Source organism: Macrobrachium nipponense, chromosome 7 (assembly GCF_015104395.2).
Source record: "Macrobrachium nipponense isolate FS-2020 chromosome 7, ASM1510439v2, whole genome shotgun sequence".
Lineage (NCBI taxonomy): Eukaryota > Metazoa > Arthropoda > Malacostraca > Decapoda > Palaemonidae > Macrobrachium > Macrobrachium nipponense.
In genome coordinates this window covers 17,253,366-17,271,091 of record NC_061109.1, presented here as the reverse complement: position 1 = coordinate 17,271,091, position 17,726 = coordinate 17,253,366, and the positions used below count along the sequence as shown (strand labels likewise).

The 17,726-nt window shown below is 51.2% G+C and overlaps 2 protein-coding genes across 5 annotated transcripts in view; one reads left to right on the top strand and one right to left on the bottom strand.

Moving 5' to 3' along the window:
* Window positions 1-6,466, bottom strand: part of LOC135217411 (ras-related protein Rab-14) — a 220,134-nt gene extending 213,668 nt beyond the window's left edge. The window contains exon 1 of one of the 2 annotated variants that reach the window (XM_064253253.1): window positions 6,311-6,466. The gene's annotated coding sequence lies outside the window, so the exon portion shown is untranslated. The remainder of the gene's footprint in view (window positions 1-6,310) is intronic. The other variant, XM_064253254.1, reaches the window with a different exon arrangement.
* Window positions 6,467-6,620: 154 nt separating this feature from the next.
* Window positions 6,621-17,726, top strand: part of LOC135217525 (uncharacterized) — a 115,080-nt gene continuing 103,974 nt past the window's right edge. Inside the window, exon 1 of one of the 3 annotated variants that reach the window (XM_064253490.1) lies at window positions 6,621-6,694. Coding sequence is in view for 1 of the 3 variants with exons in the window: in XM_064253488.1 (XP_064109558.1) it covers window positions 7,120-7,136 (17 nt within the window). In the remaining 2 variants the exon portion in view is untranslated. Of the gene's footprint in view, window positions 6,695-6,981; window positions 7,137-17,726 lie in introns of those variants that run through there. The other 2 variants (XM_064253488.1, XM_064253489.1) reach the window with 2 other exon arrangements.

Genomic DNA, 17,726 nt, shown 5'->3' with positions numbered 1-17,726 from the left:
GCCTTATGGTGATTCAGGAGAAGGCGAAAAGATTGTTTGAAGCGTTGAAAAAAGAAAAGGGGAGGGAAGAAGTGAAAGTGAAGAGTTTGTGGCTAGTAGGGGTTTGGTTTATGCGATTTAAGGCTCGGGCCAATTACCATAACCTTAAATTGCAAGGTGAAGCTGCTAGTGGGGATGAGAAAGCAGCGAGTGAATTTCCTAAAGCGTTGTCTGAGATAATTAAGGAGGGGGGTTATTCTGCTCAGCAAGTGTTTTAACGTAGACGAGACAGGTTTGTTTTGGAAACGTATGCCTAACCGCACTTACATCGCCAAGGAGGAGAAGTCAGCACCCCGGTCATAAAGCCAGCAAGGAGAGGCTAACTTTACTTCTTGGGGGTAATGCTGCTGGCGACTTCAAACTGAAGCCCTTGTTGGTGTATCAGGCTGAAAATCCAAGGGCACTCAAGGGCATTTGGAAGGGTCAACTACCAGTAATTTGGAAGTCCAACAAGAAGGCATGGTGACACTTGCAGTGTTTGAGGACTGGTTCGTAAACCATTTTGTTCCAAGTGTGGAGCGGTATTGCGCCTCCAAGGGTATCCCTTTAAGGTGTTGCTAGTGCTGGACAATGCCCCTGGACACCCTGCCCAGCTGGGAGACTTCAACCCTAATGTCAGGTGGTTTACCTTCCACCTAATACCACGGCCCTTTTACAGCCTATGGACCAAGGAGTGATTGCTTCGTTCAAGCCTACTACCTACGAAGGACAATTGCTATGGCTTTACAGGCAACTGAAACCAAGAAGGACTTGACTCTGGACTTTTGGAAATCCTACAACATCCTTGATGCTGTAAAGAACATTGCTAATTCCTGGGAGGAGGTTAAGCAAACAAACATGAATGGTGTCTGGAAGAAAATTTGTCCTCAATTTGTGAATGATTTCCATGGGTTTGAGGACACAGTTCAGCTAGTTGTCAAGAACGTTGTTGCCCTGAGTAAGGAAATCAATTTGGAGATGGAGGTTGATGATGTTACAGAGCTGCTGGAGTCTCATGGCGAGGAGTTTATCTGCTGAGGACCTGATACAACTGGAGAAGCAGATAATAGAGGAAGAAGAAAAGAAGCACCCACCCCAGAGCCTAAGGCTTTCACAAGGCAGGACTTGATAAGAGGTTTTGCAGAGTTGCAGCAAGCGTTGTCAACTTTTGAGGCTCAGGATCCCAACTTGGACAGGTTCACTAGGGTTTCCAGAGGCGTCATGGATTTGATGCAGTGTTACAAGGAGATCTTGGATGAAAAGAGGTCGCTCTCTGTTCAGACTAACCTGGAGCAGTATTTTAAGAAGGTAGAGAGGCCTGCAGGAGATCCTGTACCCTCTACCTCAGCTGCCTCTGCTAATCCAGCACCTTCTGAATGTTCTGCTAACCCAGACTCACCTGCCCCAGTATCTCCAGCACCTTCTGTAGGTTCTGCCTCACCTAAAGACTCACCTGCCCCAACATCTCCACTAGTATGTTCTGCCTCACCTAAAGACTCACCTGCCCCAACATCTCCACTAGTATGTTCTGCCTCACCTCAAGAATCACCTGCCTCAGCATCTCCAGTACTAGTATGTTCTGCCTCACCTCAAGAATCATCTGCCTCAGCATCTCCAGCAACTTCTGGAGGTTCTTTTTCTCTTCACTAACCTCCCCCAGTCTCTCCAGCACCGCAGCTTCCTCTCCAGTGTGCAAGCCAATCAAACTAATAAAGGTAAGGAATTGTTCTCTCGTTGTTATTGATAGGTATTTACATTAAATCATGTGGTATTTTCAATGTTCCGACTTACTCTGAAAATTCGTGTTACGATGCATCGTAAGAACGATCTACGTCGTAACTCGAGGACCCCCCTGTACCCAGTACTTCATATCCTCTGCTTGGGCTCGAGATCGGACTTTTCGAAGTTCACAACGATCCCCAGATCGCGACAGAACTCGAGCAGTCGATCCCTGTCCTGTAGCAACTGCGAGCGGGAGTTCGCCAGACTAACCAATCGTCGAGATACCTCATCAGACGTATCCCGTGCGAATGGGCCCAAGCAGACACCAGAGTGAACACCTCGCGTGAACACCTGTGGGGCGGTTGAGAGACCGAAGCAAAGTGCCCTGAACTGGTACACCGTCCGTCGAGGATGAAGCGGAGGTACTTTCTGGAGGACTGATGAATGGGTTATTTGGAAATACGCATCCTTCAAGTCCACTGAAAGCATGAAATCGTTCTCCCTGATGGAGTCGAGCACTGAACGTGCCGTCTCCATCGTGAACCGGGGTCTGGCGAACAAACCGGTTCAGAGGAGAGAGATCTATCACCGGGCGCACCAGCCTCCCGTAGACTTTTCCACCAGGAAGAGTCGACTGTAAAAGCACGGTGACTGATCCGTGACGATTTCTACAGCTCTCTTGCTCAGCATGGTCTTGATCTCCTGTCTCAATGCTACGTCCTTCGATGACCCTGGAACGTACGACTGCTGTTTGGACCGGGTTGGAGGTGAGGGGTGGTGGCCGAGATTCGAAGGGTAATAGATATCCCTCCCGAAGGACATCTACAATCCAGGTCTCGGCGCCGTAGCGCTGCCAGTTGCCCAATGGCTGGCCAGGCACCCCCCCACTTCCGGCAGCAGGTGAGGGGGAACGCCGTCCCTAGCGTTTCCCCCCTTTCTTCGACTTCTTCCCAGAGCCTCCACGGGAGGAGGAGGGCTGGGAGGAGGGCTGGTTACGGCTCCCCTTTGTAGAAGTCGAAGAAGACAGAGTCTTTCCCCGGGGCTTCGACGCAGCTACCGTCTTAGCCACCGAGGAAGCGCTAGCCGAGCTCTTAGACTTGGCCGCAGTCCGAGGCTGCCCAGAAGCCTTCGAGACTGCCTGGTGACCAGACGGTCACTGTCGTCAGTGCGCCGTCTGTCCACCGCAGCGTCCACCATCTCTCCTGGGAAGAGAGACGTGGAACTCCGTAAAGGTCCGTGCGAAGTCCCAACGCCGCTTCACGCCCGGCCGCCCTGGAAACCCGAGTAAGGACAGCGTCCTACGTCGGAGAACCAGGTTGGCCCACAGGTTCACCGTCTGGTGGGCAAGGAAGGAGATGGCTCTTCCCCCAGACTGGCAAAGTCTCCTAAAGGCCGAGTCATCTTCGGGAGAAATTCCCCCGGAGTTGGCTGCGACCTTAGATACTGTGAGGGACCACAGATCTAACCAGGAGACGGCCTGGAAAGCTGCCATGGCAGTAGATTCCAGGCCAAGTGCCTCTTGCTGCGAGAACCATAGGTTCTCGGACAGGAGCTGCTGCAGAGACACACCCGGAGTCAGCCTGGCTAACTCCGGGTTCACGAAGGAGCAGGGTTGACCAGCGGAAGAACCCCCCGTCTCACCAGAGCGAGACGGGCCCTTAGAAGTTCCCGAAGGAGACTTCTTAGGGGGGGGGGGAGGCGACCTTCTTCTTCTTAGGCGGGGGAGCCTTAGAAGAAGAAGGGGAAGAGGGCGGCAGACGACGACGACGACGAAGAAGACGATGAAGACGACGACGACACCTTCCTCCTCTTCTTCTTCTTCTTCGTCAACCTCCTCAGGACCGATGTCAGATCTGTCATCCAGAGCGGAGCCGGGGCTGCTGTTGCCGAAGCAACAGGGCCCGGACGCACCTGTCCGAACAGATCAGCATCGGGAGCAGCGGAGCCAGGAACAGGAACAACGTCAGCAGGTGCAGGCATCACAGGAACAGCAGTGGAGACGGCAGGAGCAGGTACAGGAACGGCAGCAGTGGTCGGCAACGTCACGTCCGTGAACAGCGGCTGGGCAGGTACGGCAGGCTGTACAGGCGGTCCAGATGGACGGACCAGCGGCACAGACATCCTTGGTACTGGTGGGAGGTCCAGGGGCGAGCTCTTCGGGCACACGAAGTCCGGTCGCTGCAGCACGGCAAACCCAGGCGGCGGCATCACACTCCCCGTGGTACGGCGACTGGCCCCTGCACCGATGTAGTTGGTGTGGACCAGAGGAACCCGCGTGCGGGGTAGGTACACCAGGTGAGGAGGTGAAGCATAGCCAGGCGTTGTAAGGGTCGTGGTGGTGGTCGTAACCGAGCATGCGTGACCGCCACAGAGCCAGCGAGATGGTAGGAGCAGCCCCTGGACACTCGGCACGCCCTGCAGCCCCAACGATGCCCACAACCTGTCCGGGGTCGTCCTTCGCGGCAACCGCACCTGAGGAAGCAAAGTCGGGTGATTAGCAGGATCCTCTACCCGCTCGCGCGAAGACGAACGGATAGAGGACCCAGAGTACAACTCGACATCGGGGTATCTAGCGCCCTCCTCCACACTCGACAGGTCGGGTGAGGAAAAGGACCTAGAAACCCCCCCCGAAGGGGAAGGCGCCAAACGTGGGAGCTGAGTGGGCGGCAGGAAAGAAGACGAAGTGTCCGTAACCAAAGGAGTCGCGGGAGAGCTTTCCGACGACTCCTTTGCAGGCCTTCGCTTCTTCCTGCCCTCGTACAAAGTCCACTGCGCCTTCCGACCAATTAGAACTACTTTTTTCACAGGGCTCGGCTCGGGTGCATTCGCGCCCCACCCGACACCGAGCGCACAAAATATGTGGGTCAATTTCCGGGAATGAGCGGAACTTTCCGCATTTACGCCCTTCGGTACCCGGGCATAGTCTCCGTGGGGTAGCGAGGCGTGGAGATTCCATTATTGATCAATTCAAAATTGAAGAAATAAGAGAGGAAATGATTGTACTTACAAATGTTCACACACACACAAACCAAATACTGCATGAAAGCAAACGACGAGAAGCGGGCAGAGAGCGTCGAACACACACGTCCACTCGCTGTGAGGCCAAAAAAAAGCAAAAGTGATTTGTTTACCTCCAGTCGCGCGCTGCGCGCCTGTCGGACAAGCAGTTAACTACCGAACCCTTGTTCGAAAGCTAGGACCTATCCAGCTGCCGCTAGTACCTTCCTATTGTAAAAGGACCGAAGGTTTGTATGCCGTGTCGGAACAAATGTATATATACTACAAATAGATACGCTAATTTCACTTATTTCCCCGGTTTTGTGTAAGTCTTATACCTAGTTTGGAGGGTAAACACATACCAATTGACAACACTGATAAACAATTGAAGAGCGCAAAACGCCGCAAAGAATGCCGTAGTCCCCTTGAATAAGTACGAATAAGTGCTGGTAAGAGGTGGGTTTTACGATTGTTGTGATGAAAGTGCCCAGCGTCTATGGGTACAAGTGGTGTGCAGATTTAGCACATGAAATGGAAGTTTGTTGACACAAGCGACTCCGTAAACATCAAGATAGCGTCAATCTTCGAAACATTTTTAGTTGTAAGTAAAAAAATTTTCGTAAAGCGTTTTTGGGTGAAGCTTTCCACTGGCCGTAGCCACCCTTTTCAGTACCCTCTCCGTTTTAAAATCTTAAATTTGGCCTTAATTTCTAACTTTGGAGAAAATACTTACTTCGAAAGGAGAGTAGAGATCTTTAGCTACCGTTTTTCACCAACACGAAGTCGCGACTGATGCCCATCTCCGGTGTCAGGACGCGTTATAATGTACTTTTTCGGAGGGTGGCTAGCGTTGATTGTAGGTGGCCTGCTTGGCCTGCTGTGATATTCTACCCTATATATATATATATGTCTAACTGAATCACGAAAGTTTGGAACGTGAGAAATCCATAAATAAAGGTATAAGCCATGAGAGAAAATAAACAACGGAGTTTCCGCAAGATTTTTTGACGTTCAAACATCCATTACTTAAAGTAAAGGACGTTTGAACATCGAAAGATCTTGCGGAAACTCCGTTGTTTATTTTCCCTCATGGCTTATACCTTTTTATATATACATATATATATATATATACACACATATATATATGGTAAACATAGTACCGCCCAGTGAGGGTTCATACCGGCCACTGGCCTAGCCTGTGAGCAATTACGCTGATAGGGTGTTAGCGTAGTGTAGGTAGGCTAAATCTCGACGTCTACTACGTTACAAATCCTTCGTTCAGAGTGGATAAATGCACAGAAACCACAAATCACTAACGTGAATTCTACCATAGAAGACCAGACAACACGTAAGGAAGGCTCGACTAGACTGGACACACCAAATACAACTTATTTCGCAGTACTTCCCTTCAAATCCCTTTTGACGTTTTGTTTTGGTGGTCTTATTTTGACACTTCCAACTTTGCCATTCCTATGATGGGCGTGTCTGTCCTTCATTACACGTCAAACGACTTTCTATAGAAGCTTAACGAAATAGATTAAGTTTTCGAACGATAACATATTAATTTACTTACCAATATGTGAAACCTAAGGGGAAGTAAATCGATAGTCAACCTTAATTCATGACAATCGAGTCTTCTGCAATATGGCGATTAGTAAACTTCGCATGGCTAAAGTACTCCAAAGAAATACAGCATTATTTTTTATAAGTATGATATAATTATAATAAGAATTATAATTGACACAAAATAATAATTATAGAGTAGTATAAAAAAGCTAAAAAATATATTAAAAACTTGTACAAATCTAAGAATTTGCAGTTTCAGTTATTGATTACTTTTGCCTCATCAAAATAGAACAGCTGATTGCTGATATGTAGTGTATCTCAAAATGCAGCCTGTCAAAAGATGTGTTATTGTAAATTTTACTTAAAGCACGTGAACAAATATTCAAGGCGGGTATGTTTTTCAATATTCTGGTGCTTTTCAAATTTAACATTATTCTCATATGTACATATTGACAATTTATGATCTATGTCCTTGTTTTTAAAACCTCATAATATTCAAAACTAAACATATTCTGCAAATACCCCAGCGCTCGAGAAAATGCATAAATATAATGGATGAATGAAATAAATAAATATACTTTTGACCAAGGGAAAAATGAAATTTCGGAGGCATCAATCATGATCTTCAATTATTTGGAAATTTATCCCGACTCAATACCAACTGTTCATGGAAGAACACCCACCAGTCTCAGTTGTGTTTTGTGGTGATTCACTTTAAAGTCCTATATTCGGGGAAAAAAAACATTATGGCCAGCCATGGGTTGCTATGTCGATTATCTACTTCTTGATACCAGGAGAAAAATTTAGAACACCTGCATGCTGTCCATAGTAATGTTAGTATAACAGTTCCCCTGTTGACTTTAATCATTTGATTACCTCACTCTGTCAGTGACACCGTAGACCAACAAACCTTGATGATGATGATGATGCAACCTTGTAGCCTGTAAGGCTCTTCCTAGGCATTTCAGGTCGTAGCTTAATTACCTGCCCATTAGGTGAGCGAGGCAAATGCCTAACCAAATTGTGACGACCGCTAATTGGGTGATCGCTCAGTAACCTAACCTAACCAGCACTCCTCAGTATGGGAGCGCTACCGTAAGCTTAAGGAAGGCTGCCGGTATTGCTGCACAACACCATCCATTTCACCCTCCTCGCCAGTTCTGGCCTCCTGTGTTGAATCCCCATAGGCTATTACTGCCGTCACTGGACCTCATGTGGTGCACTGTAGGCATTACTACTTTAGGTTCATTAGCAGCATCCCCTTGGCCCTGGGTGCTGCCCCTTTTGTTCTCTTTACTGCAGGTACCTCCTTTCCCTGTAGGAGGTTACTGCCGGCAGTGCACCTCATGCGGTGCAATGTAGGCACTACTTAAGGTTCTTTGCAGCGTCCCTTGGGCCCCTAGCTGCAATTACTTTCATTCCTTTGACTGTACCTCCATTTAGATACCTATATTCTCTCTCTTCCATCTTACGGCCCACCCTCACGTAACGATTCATGGTGGAACTGTGTGGTTTTCCTCTCGTTACACCTTTCAAACCATTTCACTGTCCATTTCCATTTCAGCGCTGATTGTCCTTAGTTGCCCCAGTGCTTGGCAAGTATGCCAAAAGTCTATGAATCAATCCGTCAATCCTTTCATACTTTCTTCCGTCTAACTTCCTACTATCTCCTAATACTAGCTGATTTATAGCTAGTGCGGCTGTGAGGTTTTCCACCTGTTACACCTTTCAAACTTTAACTGTCAATTTCCGTCTCAGCGCTGAATGGCCTCATTGGTCCCAGTGCTTGGCCTTTGGCCTGACTTCTATATACAGTCCTCCTACCATATCCTATTTGGACACTTAGACTTGAGCCACTCAGTCTGGACTTTTTTTTTTTTTTTTTTTTTTTTTTTTATTTGCTAATATTGGTTTGGTTTGCGCATTGGGTAATATGCAGCCAGGTTAGGACAGACCCTTAGGTGAATGTTAGGTTGGGCTGTATCTCATTTGAAATAGGGTAAAAAACCGCATGGTACAGGGGTGGACCATATACGATCAATGAGTACAACCCCCAAAAAAGTACATTATAACGCATCCTGACATCGGAGATGGGCATCAGACGCGACTTGTTGTTGGTGAGAAACGGAGCTAAAGACCTCTACTCCGGTGTCAGGACGCGTTATAATGTACTTTTCTTGGGGTTGTACACATTGATCGTACATGGTCCACCCCTGTACCATGCGGTTTTTTACCCTAAGTCTGAGCAATTATCTGAAAACCTTGAAGAAATCCTTTTATTCTTTGGCAAACAAAACCTGTCCATCATCCTGTATTTTTATCGATCAGACCGTCATGGAATCTAGCAGGCTAGAACAAGTGTCACATAGGCCATGTCCAGGTTGCTTGGTTATTCATCCTCCAAAGCTTAGGTAGTAGCTATGCAAGTATATTTGTCTTGAACTTACGCATTGTAACGTAACCAAAGCATCTTTAGCCTGCCTGCTATTGACTATTCTTAAAACTTATTATTTGTTCCAATACGTAATACCAAACCATCGGTCCTTTAACAATAGGAAGTAGCTAGCGGCAGCTGGAACGGTCGTAAGCTTCGAACAAGGGGAGAACGGTAGTTAACTGCTTGTCCGATCGTCGCGCGCCGCGCGACTGGGAGGTAAACAAATCACTTTTGCTTTCGGCCGTGTGTGGGAAGGACGTGTTCGCCATCGCTCTGCCCGCTTGTCGTTTGCTTCATCTTTGAGTATTTGTTTTAGCTCTTTCTGGTATATCGGGGAGTGATTGTAAGTACTTTTTTCTCTATTCAATTGATGTGCAATGAGTGAATTAGAGGAGATTGAGATTTCACCGCGCCCTCCAGTCGCCCGTAGAGTGTGTCCCGGGCTGGAGGGACGTAAATGTGGGGGGTTCAGGTCTTTTGTGGAGGTGACCCCCACGAGGTTTGTTCTCGTTGTCGAGGGCGAGAGTGCTCTCGCAACGAGCCATGTATGGTTTGTATGAATTGGTCCGAGGCGCAGTGGGTGCTGTACGAGGGCAGGAAGAGACTTAGGCCGGCCAAGAAGTCATCGGAAAGTCCAGTGACTCCTTTGGTGACGGACACTTCGTCCTCTTTCCTGCCTCCGGCCAGCCCCCACGGTTTGCGCCTTCCCCTGCGGGGGGGGTAGCGGAGTCCTTTTCCTCTCTCGATCCGTCGAGTGTGGAGGAGGGCGCCGCTACCCCGGACGGTAACAGTTTGTATCGGGGTCTTCTGTCCGCTCTGGGGGGGTATCTCGCCCCCCAGGCGCGGGGAAGCCCTCCTATTAACCCGACTGTTTTTGCTTCCGCAGGTGTGCCAGCAGCGAAGGACGACTTGGGACAGGTGTGGGAGTCGCTGGGACTGCAGGGAGTGCCCAGCATCCAGGGGTTGCTACAGCGGTTGGCGGGGTCGGCCGTGGTCACTCATGGTGCGGTGACCACCACGACGACCACATTAACTACCCCTGCGTATGAGATGCCACCACATCTGTATATACGCCTCATATAATGTCGGTGACACCCACGGTGGCGAGTAACAAAAACCAATTGCCGCCGTTCCAAAGAGGACGATGCCACCACCACCTGGATTTTTTCCTTTGCCGACCCCGGACTTCCGCTGCCCCAAGAGTACCCCCCTGGACCTGCCGCCAGTGCCACGGATGACGATGACTGTCGACAGGACGCCTGGCTCTCCCGTAGTACCTGCCGTGCCTGCCGTACCTGTGGCCGCTCCAGCGACTCTTTCCCTTTCAGGTACACATTACCTTTCAGATGTTCCTGCTGTTCCTGCTGTTCCCGGACCTGTTCCTGCCGTTCCCGCTGCTGGTGTTTGCTGTAACAGTCTCAGGTCCTTCCGGACAGGTGCAGTCGGGCCCTGTTGCTTCGGCAACTGCCCCGGCTCCCTCCTGGATGGAAGACCTGACGTCTGTCCTGCGGAGCCTGGCGAAGAAGAAGAGGAAGAGGAAGAAGGTGTCGTCATCGTCTTCATCGTCTTCTTCGTCGTCTGCTGCCTCTCCTTCCCCTTCGACTTCTAAGCCAAACAGACCGAAGAAGAAGAAGGTTGCCTCCTCCCCCCTAAGAAGACTCCTTCGGGATCTTCTAAGGGCCCGGCTCGCTCAGGCGAGCTGGGGAGCTCTTCTGCTGGTCCTCCTGTTCCTTCGGGTGCGGGGCCCGTCGCTTCTTCTGCAAAGAAGAAGTCGACGGGGACCAGAGGTGCATCAGCCTCGGCTGGTGCGTCCTCACCTGGTGCTAGTGGTTCTGCCGCTAAACCAGGTTCCGTCTCGGCTGCTTCTCGTTCGCGAGATAGCACCGAGTGGACGCTCTTCTAAAGAGGACCGTCCAGCCAAAGTTTCGACGACCGAGCTCGCTCGCCGTCAAGACGCGGCACGGAGCAGAAGACTGGCGAGAGTCGTGCACACGACTCTCAGCCAGGCCAGTGGACGCTCTTCGCAGCGACCAACCGGCTGCTCGGGCTGACGTGACGGTCCACTGACCGGCCACGGGGTGTTGAGGCGAGGAAGGAGTCCCCACGGCCCGCCGTACCAGCCACGGCTGGTTACCAGCGGTTTGACGCGCCGAGAGGACGCTGGCCGGTCTCGACGCGAAAGGGAGCCTAGCAGGTCACCCGTCCGCCGCTCCCGATGGGACCGGGCGGAGACGGTGACCAGCGGCAGCTCGCCTGAAGCTAGAGAGCGGTCTCGACGTTCTCAGCCGAGCCAATCGCCCCAGGCGAGCGGCGACGCTAGGCCTACTGCTAGAACCGTCACCGCGGGTTGACGATCGGCAGCAGCCCTCTACGCACGCTGGTCCTGCCAGCGAGCGTGGGGGGAGCGTCAGGTCTGCCTCTCCTATACCTTCAACCTCCTCGGCTATACGGGAGGAGCGAGGTACCAAGGAGCGATCACGAGAGGTGCGCCGCTACGTGACCCGGCTATGACGCCGTATCGGCTCAGGCACGGTCTTAGGACCGACAGGGACGTACGCGCAAGTAGTTGGGGTGGCGACCGTCAGGGGTCTGTCGCTGTTCCTCCTTCTGAAGGAGGAGTATCGAGGGATATGCTCTTGTTGGAGGACTGGACGGTCCTACTCCACAAGACGCTGTGACGCCCGAGATACAGAGGAACTTCGCGGAAGTCATTAAGCTGATGCGTCTGCATAATGGCCTCGCGGAAGGATCGCCGCTACCACCATCGGAGCCCACGTCCCGGCTCGAGTCATTTTGTGGGGTCCCAAGAGGGAGCCCAAAATGATGATGGGGTTGCCACGATCAGAGCTTGCGGACTCAGTCCTGGATCAGGTGAAGAATCTCGTCTCAGACGGGAGGACTCGCTAAAATCCGGACGGTCCTCTAAGCTGCTTCCTCCTCCTCTACAGCGGCAGAGGCGTTTTCTACGTGCCATCAGAAGACCCGATACTGCCGAAACAGGTTAACCCGGAGTTAGCGAGGCTGACTCCAGGTGTGTCCCTGCAGCAGCTCCTGTCGGAGAACCTATGGTTCTCGCAGCAGGAGGCACTTGCCCTGGAATCTACCGCTATGGCAGCATTCCAGGCAGTTTCCTGGTTGGATTTGTGGTCCCTCACAATATCCAAGGTAGCGGCCGGCTCCGGGAGTTCTGCTCTCGAAGACGACGCTTCTTTTAGGAGACTGTGCCAGTCTGGAGGAAGAGCAATCTCTTACCTCGCCCATCAGACTGCTAACCTGTGGGCCAACTTGGTTCTTCGGCGTAGGGACGCAGTCCTTACCCGAGTGACCAAGGGGGCTGGGCGTGAGGCGGCACTCGGGCTAAGAAATGGACCTCTTAGGAGTTCCCCAGCTCTCTTTCCTGGAGAGATGGTGGACGCTGCGGTGGAACGGCGGCGCACTGACGAGAGTGACCGCTTAGTTCACCAGGCAGTCTCGAAGGTTTCTGGGCAACCTCGAGTAACTGCGGCCAAACCAAAGAGCTTGGCTAGCGCTTCCACGGCGGCGAAGACGGTTGCACCGTCCAAACCCCGTGTGAAGATCCCAGTTGTTTCGACTTCTGCGAGAGGAGGCCGCAACCAGCCCTCCTCCCAACCCTCCTTTCCCCGAGGAGGTGTTGGGAAGAAGTCGAAACGAGGAGGGAAACGCTAGGGACGGCGTTGCCCCCTCCACCATGCATGACCGGGGAAGTGGGGGGGTGCCACTAGGCGGAGCCATTTGGGCGACTTGGCAGCGCATACTGGCGCCGAGAACTGGATAGTAGGACGTCCAGCTTCGGGAAGGGTATATCTACTACCCTTCGAGTCTCGGCCCCCCTCATCTCCAAACCGGTCCATCTACAGACCTATGTCCGGGGATCAGCAAAGGACAACGCTCTTTCGACAGGAGATCAAGAACCATGTCTGGCGAAACGAGACTTGTAAGAGATCGTGGAGGACCAGTCACCAGGCTTCTACAGCCGCCTCTTCCTAGTGGAGAAGGCATCGGGGGGCTGGCGCCCGGTGATAGACCTCTCTCCCCTGAACCGCTTCGTTCGCACGACGCGGTTCACGATGGAGTCGGCACGCTCAGTGCTCGACTCGATCAGGGGGAACGATTTCATGCTTTCGGTGGACCTGAAGGACGCGTATTTTCAAATACCCATCCATCAGTCTCCAGAAAGTACCTCCGCTTCATCTTCGACGGGACGGTGTACCAATTCAGGGCACTTTGTTTCGGTCTCTCAACCGCCCCACAGGTGTTCACGCGAGTGTTCACCCTGGTGTCGGCTTGGGCCCATTCGAACGGGATACGTCTTCTGAGGTATCTCGACGATTGGCTGTCCTGGCGAGCTCCCGCTCGCAGTTGCTACAGGACAGAGATCGACTCCTCAAGTTTTGTCGCGATCTGGGGATCGTGATAAACTACGAGAAGTCCGATCTCGAACCCAAGCAGAAGATGAAGTACCTGGGTATGCTGATAGATACGGTAGCAGGGCAAGTCTTTCCCGCAGACTTGCGTATCAGCAAATTCAGGGAGGCAGCCCGCCGGTTCCTGTCGCGGCAGGAACAGGCAGCACAGCAATGGCAAGTCGTGATCGGCCATCTGTCGTCACTCGAGAAGTTAGTCCCTCACGGGCGTCTTCACCTGCGGTCTCTCCAGTGGAGGCTAAGGGAGAGTTGGTCTCAGGCCAAGGATCCTCCTTACTTTCCCGTGGCTATCACGGACAAGGTGAGGCAGGACCTAGCCTGGTGGCTCGACGACAAGAACCTCTTAAGAGGAGTAGCCCATACGCACTCCCCCCCCGGAGATGCTTCTGTTCTCAGACGCTCAGAACAAAATCGACCGAGGGATGGGGCGCACACCTGGAGGAGTTGCTGACTGCAGGTGTGTGGGACCATCACGAGAAGCACTTCACATCAATGTCCTGGAACTCAAGGCGGCGTTTCAACGCTCTCCAAGAGTTTCGGGACCGCTTGGTGGGACACTCAGTGGTTGTTGATGTGCGACAACACCACAGTAGTGGCATATGTCAACAAGCAGGGGGGGCTAGTGTCTCTTCCGCTCCATCAGTTGACGGTGCAGGTGCACGAGTGGGCCACGGCTCACTCGATAGAGCTGTCAGCACGCTACATTCCAGGCAAAGAGGATGTAGTAGCGGACAAGCTCAGCCGTCGGGATCAGGTGATAGGACCGAATGGTCTCTACACCAAGATGTGGCGGAAAGGCTCTTCAAACCTGTGGGGGCGACCGGTCGTAGAACCTGTTCGCCACCCGGTCACAACAGGAAGATCCAGGTGTTCTTCTCGGCCGTGCCGGACCCATGGGCAGCTGCAGAGGACGCTCTCCAACACTCCCCTGGGACAACCTCTTCGCTTACGCCTTTCCTCCCTTCTGTCTGATTCGGAAAGTGATCAGTCGAGCGCTGGTCACTCCCAATCTCAGAATGATCCTGGTGGCTCCCAAACGGCCTCAAGCCGTTTGGTATCCGGACCTGTTGGCTCTTCTTGCAGACGCACCGAGAGAGTACCCAACTGGCACAACCTTCTAGCCCAGCCACACGTAGAACGGTACCACCGCGCAGTCCAGTCCCTTCAACTTCACGCGGCTGTTATCCACCATCTCTTGCGAACGAGAGGCTTTTCTCGTAGCGCAGCAACAGAGATGGCTGGACACGTCAGACAGTCCTCTGCAGCTGTGTACCAGGGGAAGTGGGCCGTCTTCTGTGGTTGGTGTCGTAGACAGGGTTTGTCTCCTCTCAGAGCCACTCTTCAGCAGGTAGCGGATTTCCTCGTGTTTCTTCGCCGAGAGAAGCTCCTCTGCAGTACCCACAGTTAAGGGATATAGAGCCGCTCTGGCTCTCGTCCTAACTCGAGGGGACTGACATCACGAATTCGTTCGAGATATCCTTGCTAATGAGGAGCTTCGAAAGGTCTTGTCCACCCAGAGGGAACTCAGGCCCCCTGCGTGGGACGTGACTCTCGTCCTTAGGAGTCTGACTCGAGCACCGTTCGAGCCACTCCGAGAGTCGTCAGACAGGGATCTGACCCTCAAGACCCTCTTCTGCTGGCCTGGCATCGGCGAAGAGAGTAGGGGAACTACATGGCCTTTCTTATGATGTTAAACCATACCAGAGGCTGGGGATCTGTGACGCTCGATTTCGTCGTCGAACTTCGTAGCTAAGACTCAGAATCCGTCGATCCCTGACGACAGGTTCGAGTCTTTCACGATCCCCTCCCTGCTGGACTTTATCAGAATAACGATGCGGATGAGATGCTGCTTTGTCCTGTGAGGGCGCTACGGCGCTATCTGAAGAGAACTCGACATCTCAGGCCTGAGTGTCGACGCCTCTTCGTTAGCACTGGGGTCACCAAGAAAGAAGTCTCCAAGAACACGCTTTCTTTCTGGCTACGTGAGGTGATCAGGAGAGCGTACGAAGCTGATGGTAGCGACGACATCCGTACGCTCCGTCCGAGAGCCACGAAGTCAGAGGTATCGGACCCTCCTTAGCGTTCCGTAAGAACTTCTCCGTGGCGCAGGTCCTGAAGGCAGGTGTCGGGCCAACCACGTCCTTCTACTTCGGGATATTGCCCACAAGTCCTTGGATACTTTTTCCTTGGGACCTGTGGTGGCTGCTCAACGTTGTGTAAGCTTACCCAGCACCCGAGCAGGCAGAACAGCATCGATTCCTGGTATGACTGGGAGAATGAATGAGTGAATGAGAGAGTGACTGGCTTCTCTTCACCATCTTTTTCTACCTCTACCTGTGGGCAGAGGGATACGGTCGTTACCTTGCTGGATAGGAGTCCGATGCGAGGTAAGCTATTCAACAGAGCTCCATCCTATCTCTTTAACTAGAGATAGAGTAATATCCACCACTTTCTCCAACAAGGGGAGAAAGTGGAGGCCAACATGAGACAAAACCCATTACTTTACATTTGCTCATGTAAGGAAAAAGTTCTTACAATGCTGGTACGAAGAGATACGCTTGCCTCTCTCTTAGTACTCGGCCCAGAGGTCTGACCATTTGATCCTGCGGTGCACACCCCGATCAATCGGACAGAGGCTTGGATCCCTCCCTCGCTCTTACGACCAGGGAGGCATTCCAGGGATGGACGAACACCAGTCTGTTCATCAAAAGACTCAGATTCCACCCACCAAGAAGTGAGTCTTCCTATTGTTAAAGGACCGATGGTTTTGTATTACGTATCGGAACAAATGACAATTTGTCGAAAATTGCATTTTTCCTAACTATACAAACCTGAGGTCCTTTAACATAAAGTCCCTCCTCATGCCACCCCTCACTCTGCGTATTTTGCATGGGCCAAAAGCAAAATAAAAGTGATTTGTTTACCTCCCAGTCGCGCGGCGCGCGACGATCGGACAAGCAGTTAACTACCGTTCTCCCCTTGTTCGAAGCTTACGACCGTTCCAGCTGCCGCTAGCTACTTCCTATTGTTAAAGGACCTCAGGTTTGTATAGTTAGGAAAAATGCAATTTTCGACAAATTGTCAATTTTTCCATGGAAATACAAGGCATTACCCATTATGTGTAAATATTCCTCAGCAAAAGCTGGAATTCGTTGTTGAAGCTGGATAACAATGTTCTGTTTGTTCCTACACGATATACAAACCCTTGGTCCTTTACATAAGGAATTACTTTCAGCGTAGGCTGGAATACCGCTGTTAAATTCTTTAACAAAGTGGTTAGGCAGTAACTACCGTCTGATAGGCAGGTAGGAACAACTGCCCTGATGTAAACGCTCTACTACTTTGCTTTTGTCTGTCTTCCAATGAAGACGTATGTTTGTGAGCTCTTGCTGACTAGCTGTTAATTACAGTTTTCCCTGTGGGATCTTTAATTTGTTATTTTGAATAAATATATATATACTATATATTTGATATTGATAATTAATTGACTTTAATTATTAATATGCAAACCCACTTTGTTTCGATACGTAATGCAAACCATCGGTCCTTTAACAATAGGAATGTAACTTGTGGCAACTGGAACCGGTCGTAAGCTTCGAACAAAGGAGTTCGGTAGTTAACTGCTTGTCCGACAGTCAGTGCACCACGCAACTGGGAGGTGAAGAATCACTTTGCTTTCAGTCGCACTGGGTGACAGACGTGTTCTCCACTTCTCTCTGCCCGCCATCGTCGCATGCTTCCTACTTCAAACTTTGGTTTTGTACATGAACTTTCCTGTCAGATATATACTTAGCTATAGTCTCTGACGTTCCCAACAGAATTTCAAATCTTGCGGCACACGCGACAGGTAGGTTAGATGGTCTACCCTTCCCGCCGCTGGGAGGCTGGTGTATGAACCAATCCTGTTTTCTAATCAGATTTTCTCTGTCGCTGGAACCGGCAACACCTGTTGTGGGTTCCTCCTGATAGTTGATTTCGCTCTCGCTTGCCTGGGATCTTTTTTGGACGGATTTTTGGTGACGTACTGGATCTTTTTAGCTTGGCATACGCTTTTCGTGGACTATTAGATTTTGCTTTGGATTTCTCTTTGAAAATGTCTGACTTGGATTCTGTTAAGAAAACTTCTGCTGTGTTTAGAGTGTGTTCAGTGGATGTATGTAAGGTGAGGCTACCGAAGGCTTCGATAGACCCTCATACTGTATGTATGAGGTGTAGGGGGAATGAATGTACTTTTGATAACCCATGTAAAGAATGTGAGGGTTTAAACGAAGATGAATGGAAATCTCTTTCTTCCTACTTGAGGAAGTTGGAGAGGGACAGGGTTCGTAAGGCTTCCTCCAGAAGCTCGAGTAGGTCTTGTGTTACCGAGTTAGAGTTAGATCCTAACCCTGTAGTAGAAGCAGATCCTTCTTTCCCTGTTTCAGCCCCTGCTCCCTGCGTTGAACCCGAGGATACGTCTTCGGAGGTAGCTGCGATGAAAGCCACGATCCGCAGCATGGAGCTCAAGATCCGCTCCTTGGAGAAAGGTAAGAGTGAAAGTG